The 17,947-nt window shown below is 36.3% G+C and overlaps 1 protein-coding gene across 9 annotated transcripts in view; it reads left to right on the top strand.

Moving 5' to 3' along the window:
* The window catches only part of Jmjd1c (jumonji domain containing 1C), a 236,249-nt gene that overhangs the window by 183,682 nt on the left and 34,620 nt on the right, over positions 1 to 17,947 (top strand). For 6 of the 9 annotated variants that reach the window (XM_020169780.2, XM_020169783.2, XM_074078968.1 and 3 more), the window contains 6 exons: positions 7,229 to 7,334; positions 11,144 to 11,268; positions 11,754 to 11,897; positions 11,996 to 12,185; positions 12,310 to 13,979; positions 17,661 to 17,833. In XM_020169780.2, the coding sequence (XP_020025369.2) occupies positions 7,328 to 7,334; positions 11,144 to 11,268; positions 11,754 to 11,897; positions 11,996 to 12,185; positions 12,310 to 13,979; positions 17,661 to 17,833 (2,309 nt within the window). In that variant the 5' untranslated portion in view covers positions 7,229 to 7,327. The remainder of the gene's footprint in view (positions 1 to 7,228; positions 7,335 to 11,143; positions 11,269 to 11,753; positions 11,898 to 11,995; positions 12,186 to 12,309; positions 13,980 to 17,660; positions 17,834 to 17,947) is intronic. The other 3 variants (XM_074078972.1, XM_074078973.1, XM_020169784.2) reach the window with 1 other exon arrangement.

Genomic DNA, 17,947 nt, shown 5'->3' with positions numbered 1-17,947 from the left:
TGCAGAATCGCTTAAGTGACAAGAGTGCCTGCCTAGCAAACATGAGGCCCTGAGTTCAAACTCCAATACCAGTAATAATAGAATCATTTATACAGATAATTTAATTACCTCTTGTTTTCAATTATGTTGGATCTTTAATTGAGATGTGGGTCTCACTACCTTTCTGTGCTCGCTGGCTTCAAATGTGACCCTCCTAATACTGCCTTCTGTGTAACTGGGACTACAGATATGAATTAGTGTGCCTGGCTTGTTTGCCTTTTTATGTGTTGCTGAAGCATCAAACCCAGTGCTTCTCATACATAAGGCAAACACTGTACCACTAGGCAACTACATCCCTAGTCCTTTTGGTCTTTTCGAAAGATTTTATATATGTGTTTGTATATAGAGAGATTAACTTAATCTCTGGGGTTTTTAGTAAGTCGTGTGTGTGTGTGTGTGTGTGTGTGTGTGTGTGTGTATGAAGCATAGGTTAATATTGAAAGACTAGCTTTAGAATATTCCTCAGTTTTCAGTACATGTAGTGTTTTTTGGGTGTTTGAAGTTGGGACCTCATGCTTGCTAGGCAGGCACTCTACTACTTGAGCACTTCCCCAGCCCCCATAATACTCATTTTTACCTGAGTATGGAGTCTAGATAATAATAGCTGGTGCCATTCTCAGTCTATCATAATTGTTACTGACCTAAAGAAATAAATGTTAGCTTTCAAACAAGGTAATTTTTCCTAAGTTATCTACATTAAAATCAAGTACATTTTTAAAGTATATTTTAAGGGCTAAACATTGTCCAGGAATGTAACAAGGAAACAACTCATTTACTTGCGAAGGCTTTTAAAAATTATTTGCTCTAAGTTGGATGTGGTGGTACACTCCTATAGTTCTAGCACTTGGGAGGCTGAGACAGGAGGATAGCTAGTTCCGGGCCAACCAGGGCTACAGAGACCCTGTCTCAAAAACACAAACAAAAATTACTTACTCTAAAATGGCTTCCTCTTTAATTACTAAGTTACTGATTCAGTTCTGGGATCTTGAATGTTCTGTGAAATTCAAATTTCATAAAATGTCAAGATTTAAAAATGTATTAGAAGAGATGTGGCTCATGATAGAAGCCTGAATTCAAACCCCAGGACTGTCAAAAGTATTGTTAGAACACATCCATGCTTATTTGTTTATATTATTGTTGGACTGCTTTTCTGCTATAATTGCCATGTTGATTAGTTATGATGGAAGCAGACTGGCTCACAAAGCTTAACATACTTTCTCTGTTCCCTTATGAAAAATGTTTGCCAGCCCTTTTTTTTTTGTTTGCTTTCTTTATTATTATTACTGTGCTCGATGGAGGGGGACATTGTGACATTTACAGACGTTCTTACAATATATCCAATATACTTAAATCACCTCCTCCATCATTCTCCTTTATTCCCCTCCTCCCATTCTTCTGAGTTTCAGCAGGTATCATTTTTCCATTTATATACATGTGTACACAGTATTTGCACTGTATTCACCCTCCCACACCCTTTGCCCACATCCTCTCCCCCTTTCCAACCTTTTTTTTTAAATCACAAAAATAAATGAAAGCCCTCAGTGGTACGTGCATTTAATTAAATGGCAAATGGTATAGACCACCTTGGTTTTTCAGGAATTCTGTAGTAACTCTCAAACTTCATAGGTTTCCAGTCCCAGCAAATCCAGACGGAGTGTTTTGTAAGTTATAAAAGACTTGGTGTATAATAATTGATGTTATTCTTGACCTATGTCTGTTTAATATTCATGTTTGTGACTGCTGGCCAGCAACACCATGATTCTAAGGAGAAGTAATCATTTGTAGTTTTGGTAACCGGGAAATTTAAATTTATGACTGGAAAAACTTGTGTGGCAAAACATGTTCAATCATCTAACCTAATACATACGATACGTAACTCTTACAAAATACCATTAAAGATGATTTGGGGGGGAGAGTAATTTATATAACATAATGTGATATAATAAGATTATTAGATGTCACACAAAGAGCAAGTTTTTATGGACGGGGGAAATCATTAATAAGCCACACGAGTATCATTTGAAACTGGGCATTTGGGTCATTTTCTGTCGGAAATTGTTCACAAGGTGAAGAAACTGCTTCAGGCCAATCTGGACATAACCATGAGATCCTATTCAAAATATACCAAGAGCAAAAAGAGCTGGAGGGGACTGGAGGTCTGGCTAAAATAGTTGAATACCTACATAGCAAGTGTAAAGCCCTGAGTTAAAACTTCAGTCTGCCAAAAAAGTGGAGGGAGCGTGAGGGGATGGTGGAGGAATGGCTCAAGTGGTAGAGTACTGACTAGCAAGCATGAGACCTTGAGTTCACACTCCACTACCACCAAAAAAATCAAAGAATTTATTTCTTGAACTGGTAAAAATACAGCAAGATAAATCAACTCACACATTATCTCAGGAACTGTTTTTCATGTATTTTAACACTTTGATAATATTGCTATTATTAAAATTATTTGGATATGCCTGAATTTTTAGTGTCTGATTTAATTATTTTATACTTTTCCCCCCTTTGAGCTAACTAGGATGTAGGGAATAATTTAAAATTAGGTTTGTACAGGTCTTAATGTTAACGTACAGATTCTTTTTATTAGCATATGTTAATTTTGCAAAGGGATTCATTGCATTATTTCCATACATTCATATAATGTACTTTGATCACATTCACTCCCTCTATTCTTTCAAATTACAGATTCTAACATGGTTTTAACTTCCAGACCCATCATATCTTTATGTACGTATTTTAAAAAATCCTGTATTTTGGTCACGTCAAATAGTATTTCAGGGCAATATTTACCTAGAAAAGTTGCATTTAGAAATTTATAGATCATGGTTAAGTCGTATTTTTTTAAAAATTAATTTTTTTTTCTTTTAATTTTGTGGTACTGGGGTTTGAACTCAGGGCTTCCCACTTGCCTAGCTCTACCACTTGAGCCATGGCCCCAGCCCTTTTTTTGATTTTTTTTTCCCAAAGTGGGCCTCAGATCCTCTTGCCTGTGGCTACCCGTATAGCTGGGATTACTGGTGCACATCACCACACCCAGCTTATTTGTTGAGATTTGTTTGTTGGGTCTCACTAACTTTTTGCCCAGGCTAGCCTTGAACCCCAGTCCTCCCTATCTCTGTCTCCTGAGTACCTGAGATTACACTACATCTGGCCTGTTTTTTTTTCTTTTTAAGTATTGCTGAATATGGAATTTCACCATCTACTGTATTTCAGTCTTTTGACGCATTCTGCTCCATGTACATTCCCTTTCTTATTTCTTATTTATTTTTTTATTATTATTTTTTTAGTGGTACCAGGGTTTCTACTCACGACTTTATGCACTTGAGCTACACCTCCAACCCCCTTTTTCTTTTTTACATACCATACAAAGAAATGTGTCAAGAATTTTGAAGGGCGATGAGAGCTATTATTCATTCCTTGGTCGGGGTGGATGGTCAGAGACAGACAACACTCTGGAGTCACAGAATTAGATTCAAGTACCAGTACTCTATAATTTCCTGATTATATTTCTTGACCTCTGTGGACATAGTATGTGAAATGAGTATACTAACTTCAGCCCATAAAGTTGTTATAAGTTGAAAATGTATGGAAAACACCCATCACAGTGTTTGCTGCAGAAAACACCTCATAATGTCAGCTATTTTGTTACTGCATTAAGGTTGCCTGACTGCATTAATGTTAAGTTGGAGCTAACATTGTTTCTTTGCAAAAGGAGGATCAATAAACAAGTGAATAATAAGTACTGTTCAAGACTTCATTTAAGACATTGCTTTTGAACTTTTTTTATGTTTTCTTCTTGCTTGTTTGGTTGAATTTTTTTTTTTTTTTGAGGTGCTAGCGATTGAACCCAGGGCCTTGTACATGCTAGGCAAGCACTGAGCTATAGCTCCAGCCCTTTTTCCATGTCTTCTATGTAAGTTTCTAATAAGGCAGATCTTGCTGAACTGAACTTTTCCATTTGTTATTTGCCTGAGAGCATAACAACTAATTTAAATAGGACATAGTTTATGGAGAAGGGGAGATTCAGAATTCCTTCACTATCTGAGTGAATTTCTTTTGGGAAATTGAAATACATATTAACTTAGTCAAGATTAAAACTATATATAGGTAACTACTTAAAGTTCCTGTCTAACAAGTATGAAAAGTATTATGTAAATTGTTTTAATTTCATACAAGCTCAAGGCACAGCTGAAGTCTTCATATTCTGTTAAGGTATTTATAGCTAGTTTTTAATTACAAATCCCTAATTTTTTTTTAATCAATGTCAACTTTATGGCCTTGTATGTGGTTTTTTTTTTTTACCTTCAGAAAAATTTTTATGCAAATACATAGAAAAACTTCTTCATTTGGCTCTGTTTGAGTGTTCATATTTTGTGAACATTTTGAAAAAAGGACATGATGGTGGAACAGAAATGTTTATAAACAGAAGTGTTTATACGTAGAAGAGAAGTTCATTAACACCATGTCTGTCATAAACCAGACAGTATATCAAATAAAATTAGTGAGTTTTAGTTAACTGAATAATGCTGTCATTTAATACCATAGGGAATTCAAGAATTGAATGTTTCAAGAAAAGTAATTTTAGTGCCCAAAAAGCCTTATAAAATTATTTACTAAAATAGAGATAGATATTAGTAGCTCTGCTTTGTTGATGAGGAAAATGGTATACATAAATTTGAACTTATGTAAAGTCACATCAGTAAAGAAGTAACAGTTTGGTTGTTTTTGTTGGGGGGTTAGCAGTACCCAGATTTGACTGAACTCAGGGCCTTTCATTTTCTAGACAGACTTCCTAACACTTGAGCCACACCCCTGGCCCTGTTTGGGTTTTTATTTTGTTTTTTTGGTTTGGTTTATTTATTTATTTTTTTAATCAGGGTCTTCTTATGTAGCCCAGGCTGGCCTCAAACTTGGAATCCTCCTTTCTCAGCCTCCTGAGAGCTGGAATTTCAGGCCTGTATTATCATAGAGGCTTTCATTATTAATGGTTTTTCTCTTTTCTTTCTTTTCTTTTCTTTTCTCTCTCTTCTCCCCTCCCCTCCCCTCCCCTTTTCTAACAGTCTGCTTTCTCCACCATAAAATTCATTGCTTGGAGGTATTTGTATATTGTATAATGATCTTGAAAATACAACCAATTAGTTTTAACTTGTTAGATGTAAGTAAAACTTTAACAAATAAAATTTATATTCCAAGAGTTATAAGTTATAAAATTTCAACATAGGTAATTGGTTTTATGAACTATACTTGTCTATAAGGTATTAAAAGCAGCTTGTAACTTCCTGGAAATGTAACAGGTATATTCATGGGTGTGTATGTAATTTAAATTGAAGGCAATTTTAAAGGAATTTATACCTGTCAGTGCTATCTGAAAATGGTAATAGTTTTCCTTAGAAAATAAGTCTCCTGTATTCTGTCAAAGATTAAACTGCCAGGTAGAATGCCTCAAGAAGTTTAGCGTCTAACAGAACTTTTCATGATACTTCTTTTCCTAAAAATGAAATTAGCTGAGTATGCAGTGTGTTATTACTGTTATTTTGTTTTGGTTCTGGTGCTGTTGATTGAGATTTGGGTCTAATGCAGTTGTACCTCCAACCCATACAGTGTATTATTAAATATAGGTTAGACAAAAAGTATTGCTATTGCTAGAAAGTTTCTTTACAAAAAAACGTTAATGGGCATTATTTTCAAAATGATGAGTTTGATCTACTTTTTAATGACTTCCACATTATCATTTCCTTCTGTTTTAATAACATTTTATAAGGAATAAACTACTGTTTTAAAAGCCTTATTTCTGCCTGTTAGCTTTCACTAAGTATAAGAGGTATAGTATATAAAATACTTACTGCAAGTTGTGGTAAACGAGAATAATAACTTGCTTTAGTTTGGAACAGAAAAGTAAAGTATGACCTGCTTAATTGGGGCCTTTGTTTGTTTGTTTGTTTGTTTTGTGCTTCAGCTACCTTTTGGATATTCCAGACTGCTGGGTTGTTTTTATTCACTATATATTATTCCTTTTAGTCGGTCCATCCACGCCTATCTGGGGCTTTTAAATTCAGGGCTTCATACTTGCTAGACAAGTGCTCTGCTGCTTGAGGCACTCTGCTATCTCTGGGGGGGGGGGGGGGAGGGTGTGTGTGTGTGTGTGTGTGTGTGTGTGTGTGTGTGTCTCTCTGTGTGTGTGTGTGTGTCTCTGTGTGTGTGTGTGTGTCTCTGTGTGTGTGTTGGATATTTGCCTTGTGAACCGTTTGTCCAGGCTGGCTTTGGCCTCCTGATGTCTGCCTCCTTAGTAGCTAGGATTACAAGCATGAGCCACCAGCGCCAGCATCCTTTATTTTTAATGTCATTTCTGTTCACTGCTTTCTGTGATCTTCTAGTTCACTTTAGCTCATTGACAGTGCTGCTTTGTTGTTCTTCCCAGTTAACTCTAAGGCTCCTGCACCCTTTCTGAAGTGCAGAACAGAGATGTTTTTGAGAGAAAGAGAATGTAAGTCTCCAGCTGGGAACTAGCAGTTTGTAGAAAATCATATGACTGTGTCTACATTCATCTAGTTATGAAAATAACACTATCAGTAATGTAATTTTAATTGGTTGGATACTTTGATGCTGGCTTTAAAACAACAACAACAAAAGATAATCCAGTGAAGTTACTTATATGAGTTTGAGTAGAACCGAATTTGATGTCATATAAATCAGGGCAGTGAATAAAGACTGGTAATTTCAAATTGCTTCATGCATTATGTAAGCAGAGACAGGTAATTCGGACGTATAAAACATTGTCACTGAAATGCTGGATTCTTTGGTCACCATCTTTGCATGGCCTGATGCTGTTAGGTTTGTTTATTGCTTCAAATCCTTAAAAAGCTGACTGGATCCAGCTGCTGTAACTGGGGGGGGGGGGAACTGGCTGGAATAAGGCCATACTTAAAAATTAGAGCACTCATTACAAAATTTCAAATTTTGATGATAAATACATTATTATCAAGATTGACATCTTATCACAGATTAATTTTTATGCTCTGTCGTTATATAATTGCCAAGTGAATTGTACATAATGAATTTGTGGTTTCACATGCTTTTAGATTAGGAATTTTCCTAAGAGTTTAGAATATACAGGAAGAAAAGTTGGTGGTAACATTAATGTTAGGAGAGTGTAATAAGGACCTTTTCTTTTAATCTGTAATTCTAGGACGACATAGACAGCTTAAACCCAGTTCTCAGGGACAACCCGCAACTTCATGAGGAAGTGAAAGTCTGGGTAAAGGAACAAAAGGTTCAGGAGATTTTTATGCAAGGTAATTATTTCAAAGTTATACATTATTATTTTTTCGGAAACTAGGCAACTTTTACCATACCTGTCTTTGGTTCAGTTACATGCAATATAAATAGAAGGCCCAGTCTACTAATTTTGATATATAGTCTAGAGGATAATAATTGCTGAATCATAATAATTTTGTTAGAAAGTTAATAATTTCACCAGTTTATTAATTTGAGCTAAATACATGACATGAAATTATAGCCACACAGGTGTTTTGTTAATAGGAAAATTTCCATAATGTGGAATGTTTTATTTAGGTGTGCCCTTCCAGGAGACGGAAGCATTGTTTCCGTCTCACTGGATTGCCCAAAGCCAATTGATTTCCTTTGAAGAATGTTGTTGGTATCTGCACCTTCTTTAGAAATTACAATAGAATTCTTATTTTTGTTTACTAAATTACAAGTTTGTTTTCAACATGTGACTTTGAAACCGGTGGTGGTTTTTTTGTGGGGTGGGGGTGGAACTAGGTTTTTAATTCAGGGCTTTACACTTGCAAAGCAGGTGCTTTACCACGCGAGCTACTACACTTCATTCCCATTTTGCTGTGGTTATTTTGGAGACCATTCTTGAGAACCATTTCTTGAAGCTGGCCTCAAACTGCAGTGCTTCCAATCTCAGCCTCTAAAGTAGCTTGGATTATAGACGAGAGCCACCAGTGCCTGGCCAGTGGTATTTTATAATTCCTATGGTTTTTTGTGTTATTGTTGCTAGGCAGGCACTCTGAGCCATGCCATCAGCCCTCTTTGCTCTAGTTACTTTGGAGATAAAGTCACTGATTGCAATCCTACTATTTATGCCTGCAGTCATAGCTGGGATGATAAGCACGGGCTACCATGCCCAGCTTTTTTCATTGAGATGTGGTCTTGGATATTTTTTTAGACTGGGCTGGCCTGCAACCTCAATCCTTCTGATGTCAGTCTCCCACATAGCTTGGTATAACAGACTCATGCCACTGAGTCCTCAACATCCAGAGTCCTCAGCATCCACGACATCAAACATTAATAGGAGTAATCTCAAAGTAGTAACTGTTTTTGCCTTATATGGTTACGTGTTATAGCAGATCATCTAGGTATTTTGCTTCTTAGCATAAATATGCTTTAAGCTTCACTGTGGAGAATTTCACATGTACACAGAAATAAACTACTTCAGTGAACTTTCATGCATCTGTCTCTCAGTCCCAACAAGCCTTGGCATTTCTGCCCTATCTACATGCAATTTTGCATTCACTGAACTGCAGACATCACCTTATTCTACCCATTTTTAGAAGAAAGCTGACATATGCCATTATGCTGGAAAAAATAGTTTCTTAATATTCAAAGTTTCATTTGTTGCATAAATGTGTCTTTTAACATGTTTTATTAAAAAAAAAATCGAGAAAAGGTCCATACATTGTAATTGATGGTATATCTCCTCCATCTTTTTTCCCCTTTCCTTACAATTTGTTGACAAAACCAAGTAAATTAAAAAAAATAAATAGCTTTTTGTTTCCTCATATCCTTAGAAGAGGAAAGAGTAAGACATTAATAGTTCCTAATTATCTTAGGCAGAAGTGTGTGAAGTAGACTCCAAATTGTGTTAAATGTTGGAACTGTCTAGCCCATCTTCTTAGAGGTAGAGAAGAATAGAGTTTGTATAATAGATTATGGTTAGTAAATAGTGTTTTCTTGTCACCTCTGTTGAAGTGTAGCCAATCAATACTTCATTTTTCTCTAGATGGTTATAATTAATTTATATATCATGTAAATTTTTGTTGTTGTTGCTACTGTAGGGGGTTCTAGCCAGCATGCTAGAACTTACACATGCTAGGCAAGTGCTCTACCATTGAAGTACATTCCCAGCCCTTGTGGAATACTTTCTATAGGTGTATTATGTTGATACTGGCATAGGAGTTTTGTTTTTGTTTTCAATCTGGCAAGTAGATATACCATTAATTGGTATTTTGAGTCTGTTACACCTAGAACAGTGAACATCAGCCTTTGGGGTCAGATAAACAAAATCCGTCCCAGCTCTTTGATTTAAAAATTGACCTATTAACCTATTAACCTCACTTTATTTTTAAGAAAGAGTAAATACCTAAGTAATAGTTGGAGAGGACTAAATAACAATTTGAATATTTTGAAAGCACTTTGTAAATTGTTACTATTAAGTACTACTATTAACATGCAGCAATTTTATGCCCCTTAACAGTTCTTATTAAATTTTAACATACTTGATTTTTTTTAGTGCCTATGACTTAAATTTTCATCTCTCCACTGTTCATTTCTGTTCAATGACTTGTTTTAATAGGCATATTTGGATATGTATAGATAAATAATACATCCTTTTTCTACTTCTTTTTTTTTCCTGGTGTTGAACTCAGAGCCTCACACTTGATAGGCAGCACTCTACCACTTGAGCCAGTCTACTTTTTACTAAAGTTTAACTGTCCTTGAAAAAGTAGGCTTAACTCAAAAAGTACACATATTCCTTTTCTAAAAAAAATTTTAGTGCTATATTTATAATTCCCTTAGCATTCTATATATTAGAGAATTTTTTTTCTTTTGAGAACAAGGTCTTGCTGGCCTCAAATTCCATCTCTTCCTAATTTAGCTATTTTAGTGCTGAGATTATAGGTATGTAGCTACCAGGCTCAGCAAATGTGTTTTATGACTTTTAGCAGATTTTCCTAAGTGTCATAGAGGAGTCAAGAGTAATTGCTTGGTGGAAGGGGTGAATTCAAGTACTTTATATTTGATATATTATAAAAACTTCTGTAAATGCCACAATGTACCTCCACCAGAACAACAATAAAAAAGAGTAGTTGCTTGCTTATAATAATAAATCTCCATCAACTAACAAAGACAGAGGCATCAAATTACAGGTTGTCTTTACATTTCTGCCATATAGGTATTTTGTTTAGTAGGTTTATAACCTTACTACATTCTGGAGTACTAGAATTTTACATTTTGTATGGTCTTAGTAACTCATGAGCCCATAAACATTCTTTTTTTTTTTTTTTTAATTGTTGTTATTGAGACAGAGTCTCACCATGTAGCTAAACTGACCTGAAACTTGCTGCGCAGTCCAGCATGGCCTTGAAATTCACATGCTCTTGCCTCAACTTCCCAAGTGCTGGGATTATGGGATTAGAGGCATGCACCATAAACTTTTAAAATTTGTTTTTTGGTGATAACTGGAGTTTGAACTCAGGGATTTGCAAGGGCTTCACACTTGCAAGGCAGGCACTCTACCACTTGAGCCACACCTCCAGTCAGTTTTGCTATGGTTATTTTGGAGATGGAGAATTCTTTACCTGGGTTTGCTTTGAAACTCAATCCTCCCAGTCTCACAGTCCAAAGTAGCTAGGATTACAGATGTGAGCCACCAGTGCCCAGACATAAACTATCTTTTTAACTAAAAGTTTTTTATTTTCACTGAGTCAGGAACTGTGTCTAGTATTGTATGTAGTAATAACTAATATATATAATGATAATAAAAGATAATTTCTTCTAAAAGTTTTTTTGGGGGAAACTGACCTTTAAGAATATTGATCAGTTTGTCAATATTCGTCCCAGTAAGAGGAAGGGCTCAGATAGCATACCAGATGAAGAGAGCATGAAGAAGGAAAAATACGATTATATATCACGAGGAGGTAGGCTTCTCCCCTCCCCCCATAACCACCTTTTTAAGGTAGTGAGAACAAAATAAAACAAATACATCCGATAGGTTTATGTTTCCCCTAAAAGGTAATTCTTAAATGGAAATGTCTTCATTTAAGATCTCTGCTTGTGTTTTTATTTTTTAAAGGTCCTTATTCCTTAAATGGATACAGAGTGAGAGTGTATAGACAAGACTCTGCCACCCAGTGGTTTACTGGCATAATTACTCATCATGATCTCTTCACCCGCACCATGATCGTTATGAATGATCAGGTAAATTTTTAAACTGAAAAAGAGGGAAAAAATGCATTAGCAGTTTGATACTAAATTTCATCTGTAGTGATTTTAGTCATACAATCCTAATAAGTTTAAATGTATCTGATGTTACATATTGGTCACTTCAGATCTGACCTCAGGTAATGATGATGTCAAACTCTTAATTTATTAGTCTTTTTTTAATCCTTAAATTAGCTAAATTTTTCTTTCTCAAAGTCTCTTTCTTTCTCTCTAGTAATAAAAATACTTCTTTTCACTAATGAAAACTTTCAGTGCACATCTAGTTCTCACATCAAATGTCATTGCTTTTCTGTTAAGTTTCACTGCAAGAACAAAAGAAGGCTAAAAAGTAATGGTGATTAAAATCAATTGTTAGCCTGGTGTAAACATTTCTGCTAAGTAAAGAAAATGTTACAAAGGTTATGTTGGTTAGCTCATTAGATTTAACTTTTGTTTCTGTTTTGTGTCATGTCATGGCTTAGGTACTAGAACCACAGAATGTTGATCCGTCTATGGTTCAAATGACCTTTCTAGATGATGTTGTTCACTCTTTATTAAAAGGAGAAAATATTGGCATTACATCACGACGCAGGTCCCGTGCCAATCAAAGTAGCAACACTGTTCACGTATGTATGTTATTTATAAAGGGTTTTTAAAAAAATATTTTCCCTTAGGCTATTTAAAATCACATCGTAAATTACCATTGTTGATTGGTTATTTTTAGGGTCATTATACACGTGCTCAAGCAAATAGTCCCAGACCAGCAATGAATTCTCAAGCTGCTGTACCAAAACAGAATACACACCAGCAACAACAACGAAATATTCGTCCCAGTAAGAGGAAGGGCTCAGATAGCAGCATACCAGATGAAGAGAAGATGAAGGAGGAAAAATACGATTATATATCACGAGGAGGTAGGCTTCTCCTCCCCGCCCCCCACCTTTTTAAGGGAATGAGAACAAATGAAACAAATACATCTAAAATATGTCTATTTTATATTGAGCCTAAAAAATAAGACTTCTTATTTTCATCTTACAGAAAATCCTAAAGGTAAAAACAAACAGTTAATGAATAAAAGAAGGAAGCCTGAGGAGGATGAAAAGAAATTAAGTATGAAAAGATTGCGGACTGACAATATTTCAGACTTTTCTGAGAGCAGTGACTCAGAAAATTCAAATAAGAGAACAACCGATAACTCCTTGGAGCAAAAGCCAGAAAATGAGTTGAAAAATAAAAACACTTCAAAAATAAATGGAGAAGAGGGAAAATCTCAGAAAAGTGAGGATATACTAGATATCCAGTCCCCCTGGGGTCAAATTCAGGAAGATAAAAAACATGAAGGAGAGAAGCGAAAGTCTGTTGACACCCACCTTCAAGAAAACATGATTATGCATTCATCAGAACAGACCACACTTGTTGATCATAATCCTAATGATTTAGGTCTTACAGAAGGCAAAATCGAAAACACACATACAGTGGAATTATTACCTAAGGAGAAGTTTGTATCCAGATCACCCACGCCAAAATGTGTTATCGATATTACAAATGACACTAATTCAGAAAAGGTGGCTCAGGAAAACTCAAGTACCTTTGGCTTCCAGACACTTGAAAATGTTGATCCTGACATCAGTGATTTAAAACATTCAACTTCAAGCGCAAAATATTTAGAAGCAGCAAAACAAGATTCTGACCTGAGCTGGGTCAGTGATGTAATTAAAGTAGATTTAACCCAATCAGGTGTTATAAGTGCTTCTTTAGGAAATGATCGCCTTGATATAGAAAAAGAGAAAAATCAGTATGTCTCTTACATGTCTTCTTTAAGTGCAGTTTCTGTCACAGAAGATAAGCTGCATAAACGAAGTCCACCCCCAGAGACCATAAAATCAAAACCAAGTACTTCACTAGATGCTCACAAGACAAAATCCAATTCCACACCTGAAGTTGTCAAACCTAAAATTACCCATTCTCCTGATTCTGTAAAGTCTAAGGTCACTTATGTGAACAGTCAAGCTACTTGTGAAAGAAGACTGGCAAATAAGATAGAACATGAGTTGTCAAGATGCACTTTTCATCCAGTTCCTACTCGAGGCAATACATTGGAAACTACAAAGAGCCCTCTTATCATTGATAAAAATGAGCATTTCACAATTTATAGAGATCCGGCTCTTATTGGGTCAGATACAGGAGCTAATCACATTGCACCTTTCTTAAGCCAGCATCCTTTCCCTCTTCATTCCTCATCCCATAGAACGTGTTTGAATCCAGGTACCCATCACCCTGCCTTAACTCCTGCACCCCACTTACTAGCTGGATCATCTAGTCAAACTTCATTACCTACCATTAACACTCACCCTTTGACTAGTGGTCCACATCATTCTGTTCACCACCCTCATTTACTTCCCACTGTGTTACCTGGAGTGCCTACTGCCTCCTTACTTGGTGGCCACCCACGCCTAGAAAGTGCTCATGCCAGCAGCTTGAGCCACTTAGCACTAGCACACCAGCAACAGCAACAGTTGTTACAGCATCATCAGTCACCTCATCTTCTCGGACAAGCCCATCCTTCTGCTTCATATAATCAGCTAGGACTTTACCCAATTATTTGGCAGTATCCAAATGGAACACACGCATACTCAGGACTTGGTCTCCCTTCTTCTAAGTGGGTTCATCCAGAAAACGCAGTTAATGCTGAAGCTTCATTGAGGAGGGTAAGTGACACTGCTTTGCAACATATCAATATATATTTGTTAAATTACATGTGCAGTTGCTTTTTCAGTATTATTTTTCAATCATTTTTGCAGATGGCATAATAATCTCAGAGAAATAAAGTTCTCAGAAAAGCCTATCTATAGAGTCAAAGAATTAAAACAACTGGGTTCAGTGGCTCACACATGTAATCCCAGCTGCTAAGATGGAGACATTGGGAGGACCCAGGCAAGAACTTGCTTTGTAGCCCAGGATGATCTTAAGTCAAAGTCCTCCTTCCTTCGCCTTCTGAGTGCTGGTATTATAGGCCCTTACCACCATGCCTGTCCTTTAAAACTTTTTGTTCTTTTGTTAGAGAAAAATACTCAACATTAAATTTACCATCTTGACCATTTTCAAGTGTATGTATATCATTGAGCTGTGTCAAGTATTGTTGAACAACAGAATATAAAATTGAAGCTCTTCCTATCAGGTGTTTATTCCTCTCCCTTATCCCTGGGCAACTGCATTTCTGTTTTTTGTCCCCTACATTTAGATGCTTCATAAGAGTAGAATCACACTTCTCATTCGTGGCTTACTTCACTTAGCTTGTACCTGAGATTTATCATGTTGACTCATGAGACTGAATTTCATTGGTTGTATTTTATTCTATTGTGTGGATGTCACTTCCCACTACCCCCCACTTTCTCTTTTTAGTACCAATGATCAAATCCAACCCCTTGCACAGGCTAGGCAAGGGCTTCACTACCCAGTAATCTGCCACATTTTCTTTATCCATTCTTCTGTCAGTAGACTCTTGAGCCTTTCCACCTCTTAGTTATTGTGAATAGTGCTGCAATGAAGGTGGAGTTTTTTTTAACACTTTAATTTTATGGTTTGAGGGCTTGTTTTTGGTGGCACTTGTGTTTGAACTTGGGGCCTCATGCTTGATAGGCAAGAGGTCTTATCATTTAAGGGTCCCCAACCCTTAATGTCATGTTCCTGACAGCTTTTTTGACATTGGGCAAGATCCATAGTAGATGTGTTGTGATACAATGCTAGTGAACATCTCATTTACTTCAGGAATAATATCGTTTACCTAAAGCGTTGGTAATACCAGTGCATGCGAGGATAGTGGTCATGATGACATAGACTAAGGTCATGAGTCCCAGGTTGTGATGGATAATGTTGATAGTAAAGAGTACCTGGTGGTTGGTTGGTAACACAAGATGAGAGTTCTGATGATTTTAGAGGATGCTTCTTGTGATTTATTCCCATTACTGCCATTAGCTCTTTTTAGTTCCACCATCACATGGGCTTTCACCTTTAATGTAACTAATGGTGATCTCTACAGTTTATTCTGCACCAGCATTGGTACACTTGATGTGCCCAAAACTGCACTTCTAGAACTGAGTTTCCATTAACCACAAGCTTCCTATCCTCATTCTCTGAGCAGCCCAAGTTGTCCTGGAACATGCTATATAGCCCAGAATAGTGCCAAACTTTCTTGTCTGGTTTGCTTCAGCCTCTCATTCTGCTGAGATTACAAGTGTGCATCACCACACCCACCTCACTCCCATTCTTTTTTTTCTATTTTTCAGTACTGTGGTTTTGAACTCAGGGGCCTCTTGAATTTTTATCTGGAGTTGGTTTTGGACTACAGTCCTCCAACCCATGGCTCATGCATACCTAGGATTACATGTATGAATCACCATGCCCAACTTGTTGATTACGATGGGGTCTTACTAATTTAGGCCTGTGCTGGCCTCAAATGCTTATCTTACTGATCTGTACCTCCCAAGTAGCTGGAATTACATAGGTATACTACCTACTTGCATTGCCATTCTTTTTTTCAGGGGCAGGGTGCAGGGAGGTTTGGGGTTTGAATTCAGGGTCTCACACTTGCCAGGCACGTGCACACTATCACTTGGAGCCACTCTGCCAGCCTTCCATTCCTGTTCTTGATGGTGCCACTGATCTCGTAATAGGTGAAATCCTAGTAGAATGTGTACATTATGTAGTCCTTAAGTGAAGGAAGAATTGTTCATCACATTATCGTTTTTTCCACAATTTAAAGCAAGCCTTGTGACCCAAGTGCCTCGTACACTCACTTTCATTCTGACCCTTTACTCTCATTGTTATAACTGTACAAGGATAGGCTAGAAGAGCACAAAGAAGTCCTAGAGCTGGCAGTTAGCTTTGAGCCTTCTTTTATAAGTCCAAACTGGAAAGTAACTGTTAGAAGTAGCTTGGAAAAACCATTACTCAGTAGGTTATGAGACTATCCAGCCTCTATGTTTAGAAGAATCTAAAATACTTTATTAACTGGACATAAAAATCTAAAACTAAAAACAGACATAGCTTTTCCTTTATTTAAGTGAAATTTTAATATATGAAATCAATAAATTTAACATTTTAAGCAAAAATGAGGATCTCTTAACTCTAGTGTTTGTTATCAAAGTTAAAAAGCAATATTAGCACCAGGCACTTGATGAGGAAATAATTTTGAGTGGCATCTTTATAAACTTACTATTCCCATACTTGATTGCAACTTAAATTTTCTGAACCTTGTAGAACTAAGGCCTTTTGTGTCATCTATTTAAATGGATCTTATATTTTCAATTAGTATTTTTCCCTTGTGTAAGGTTTGTAGCTCATGTGTTTTTATTTTTTTGTTTTTACGGCAGTATTGGGGTTTGAACTCAGGACCTCACATTTGCTAGGCGAGTCCTCTACCACTTACACCATTCTGCTAGCCCTTTTTTTTTATGTATTGGGTTTTTTCAAGATAGGGTCTTGCAAACTATTTGCCCAGGGGTGTCCTCAGAATGTTATCCTCCTGATCTCTGCTCCCTCAGGAGCTAGGATTACAGGCATGAGCCACCGGCTCCTGGCAGAGAAAATTAATTTTGTTATAGTTCCACTCCTACAAGTTTAATGGTCCAACAACATTTATAGCTTATAGTACAATGACAGGCCTTGAAAATGTAATGGTCTGATAATTTTATTATTACCTTGAAAAGCTAATTATTTTTGTTGACAAAAATTGACAAATTTCTGGTTTTGGTGAAATAGATTTTAAGATAACATACACTTTTGATGTTAGACTCTTAGGAAAGTGTATAAATTAAATTCTTTAGACATCATTTATATTAACTCAAAGGCACTGTTTTCAATATCTGCTTTTACTAAAGGAGTAAACTGGAAAGTACTTTTTTTTGAGGAGAGGGCAGGTGGTACTGGGGATTGAACCCAATCATGGCCTTACACTTGCTAGTCATGCACTCTTCTATTTGAGTCAAGCTTCCATCCAGTCCCAAACCCCTTCATTTTTGAGGTAGGTTCTTGCTAACTTTACATTGTTTTATTTAAAATATGCTACTTTTTTGAGGCACAGCTTACCATCTAGCCAGGGTGTCTTCAAATCCATTATTCTCCTTAGTAGCTGGGATTACAGGCATATGCCTCATTCCTCACTAGAAATTACTATGCTAATAGTAATAGTAGTATGCTAATACTTAGTAATTTTCTGCACAATACTGAAAAATCCATATAACGTTTATTACATAATTGATTATTATCAGATTCAATTTAAAAATCACAGTCTTTATAAATGTACTTCTATTATGATTTCTACTGTGATACCAAATTTAGTTCTTTCTAGTAACTAAACTTTAGTTGCTTTTTTTTCTTTTTTTAAATAGAATTCTCCCAGTCCTTGGTTACATCAACCTACTCCTGTGACTTCAGCAGATGGTATTGGATTACTTAGTCACATTCCTGTAAGACCTTCCAGTGCAGAGCCTCATCGACCTCTTAAAATTTCAGTACATTCCAGTCCACCATTGACAAAATCTTTAGTAGATCACCATAAAGAGTAAGTTCACCAGTACTTCAGACTTATAAATATCTTGTTTTTCACAATTCTCTTTTTAAACAGTTAAAATTAATGTAGAAAACTACTTTGAAGAGATACTGTTCTTTTCATACT

This window comes from Castor canadensis, chromosome 7 (assembly GCF_047511655.1).
Source record: "Castor canadensis chromosome 7, mCasCan1.hap1v2, whole genome shotgun sequence".
NCBI classification, from domain to species: domain Eukaryota; kingdom Metazoa; phylum Chordata; class Mammalia; order Rodentia; family Castoridae; genus Castor; species Castor canadensis.
Note: the sequence above shows the minus strand (reverse complement) of the source record. Positions and strands in the feature narration are given on the sequence as shown.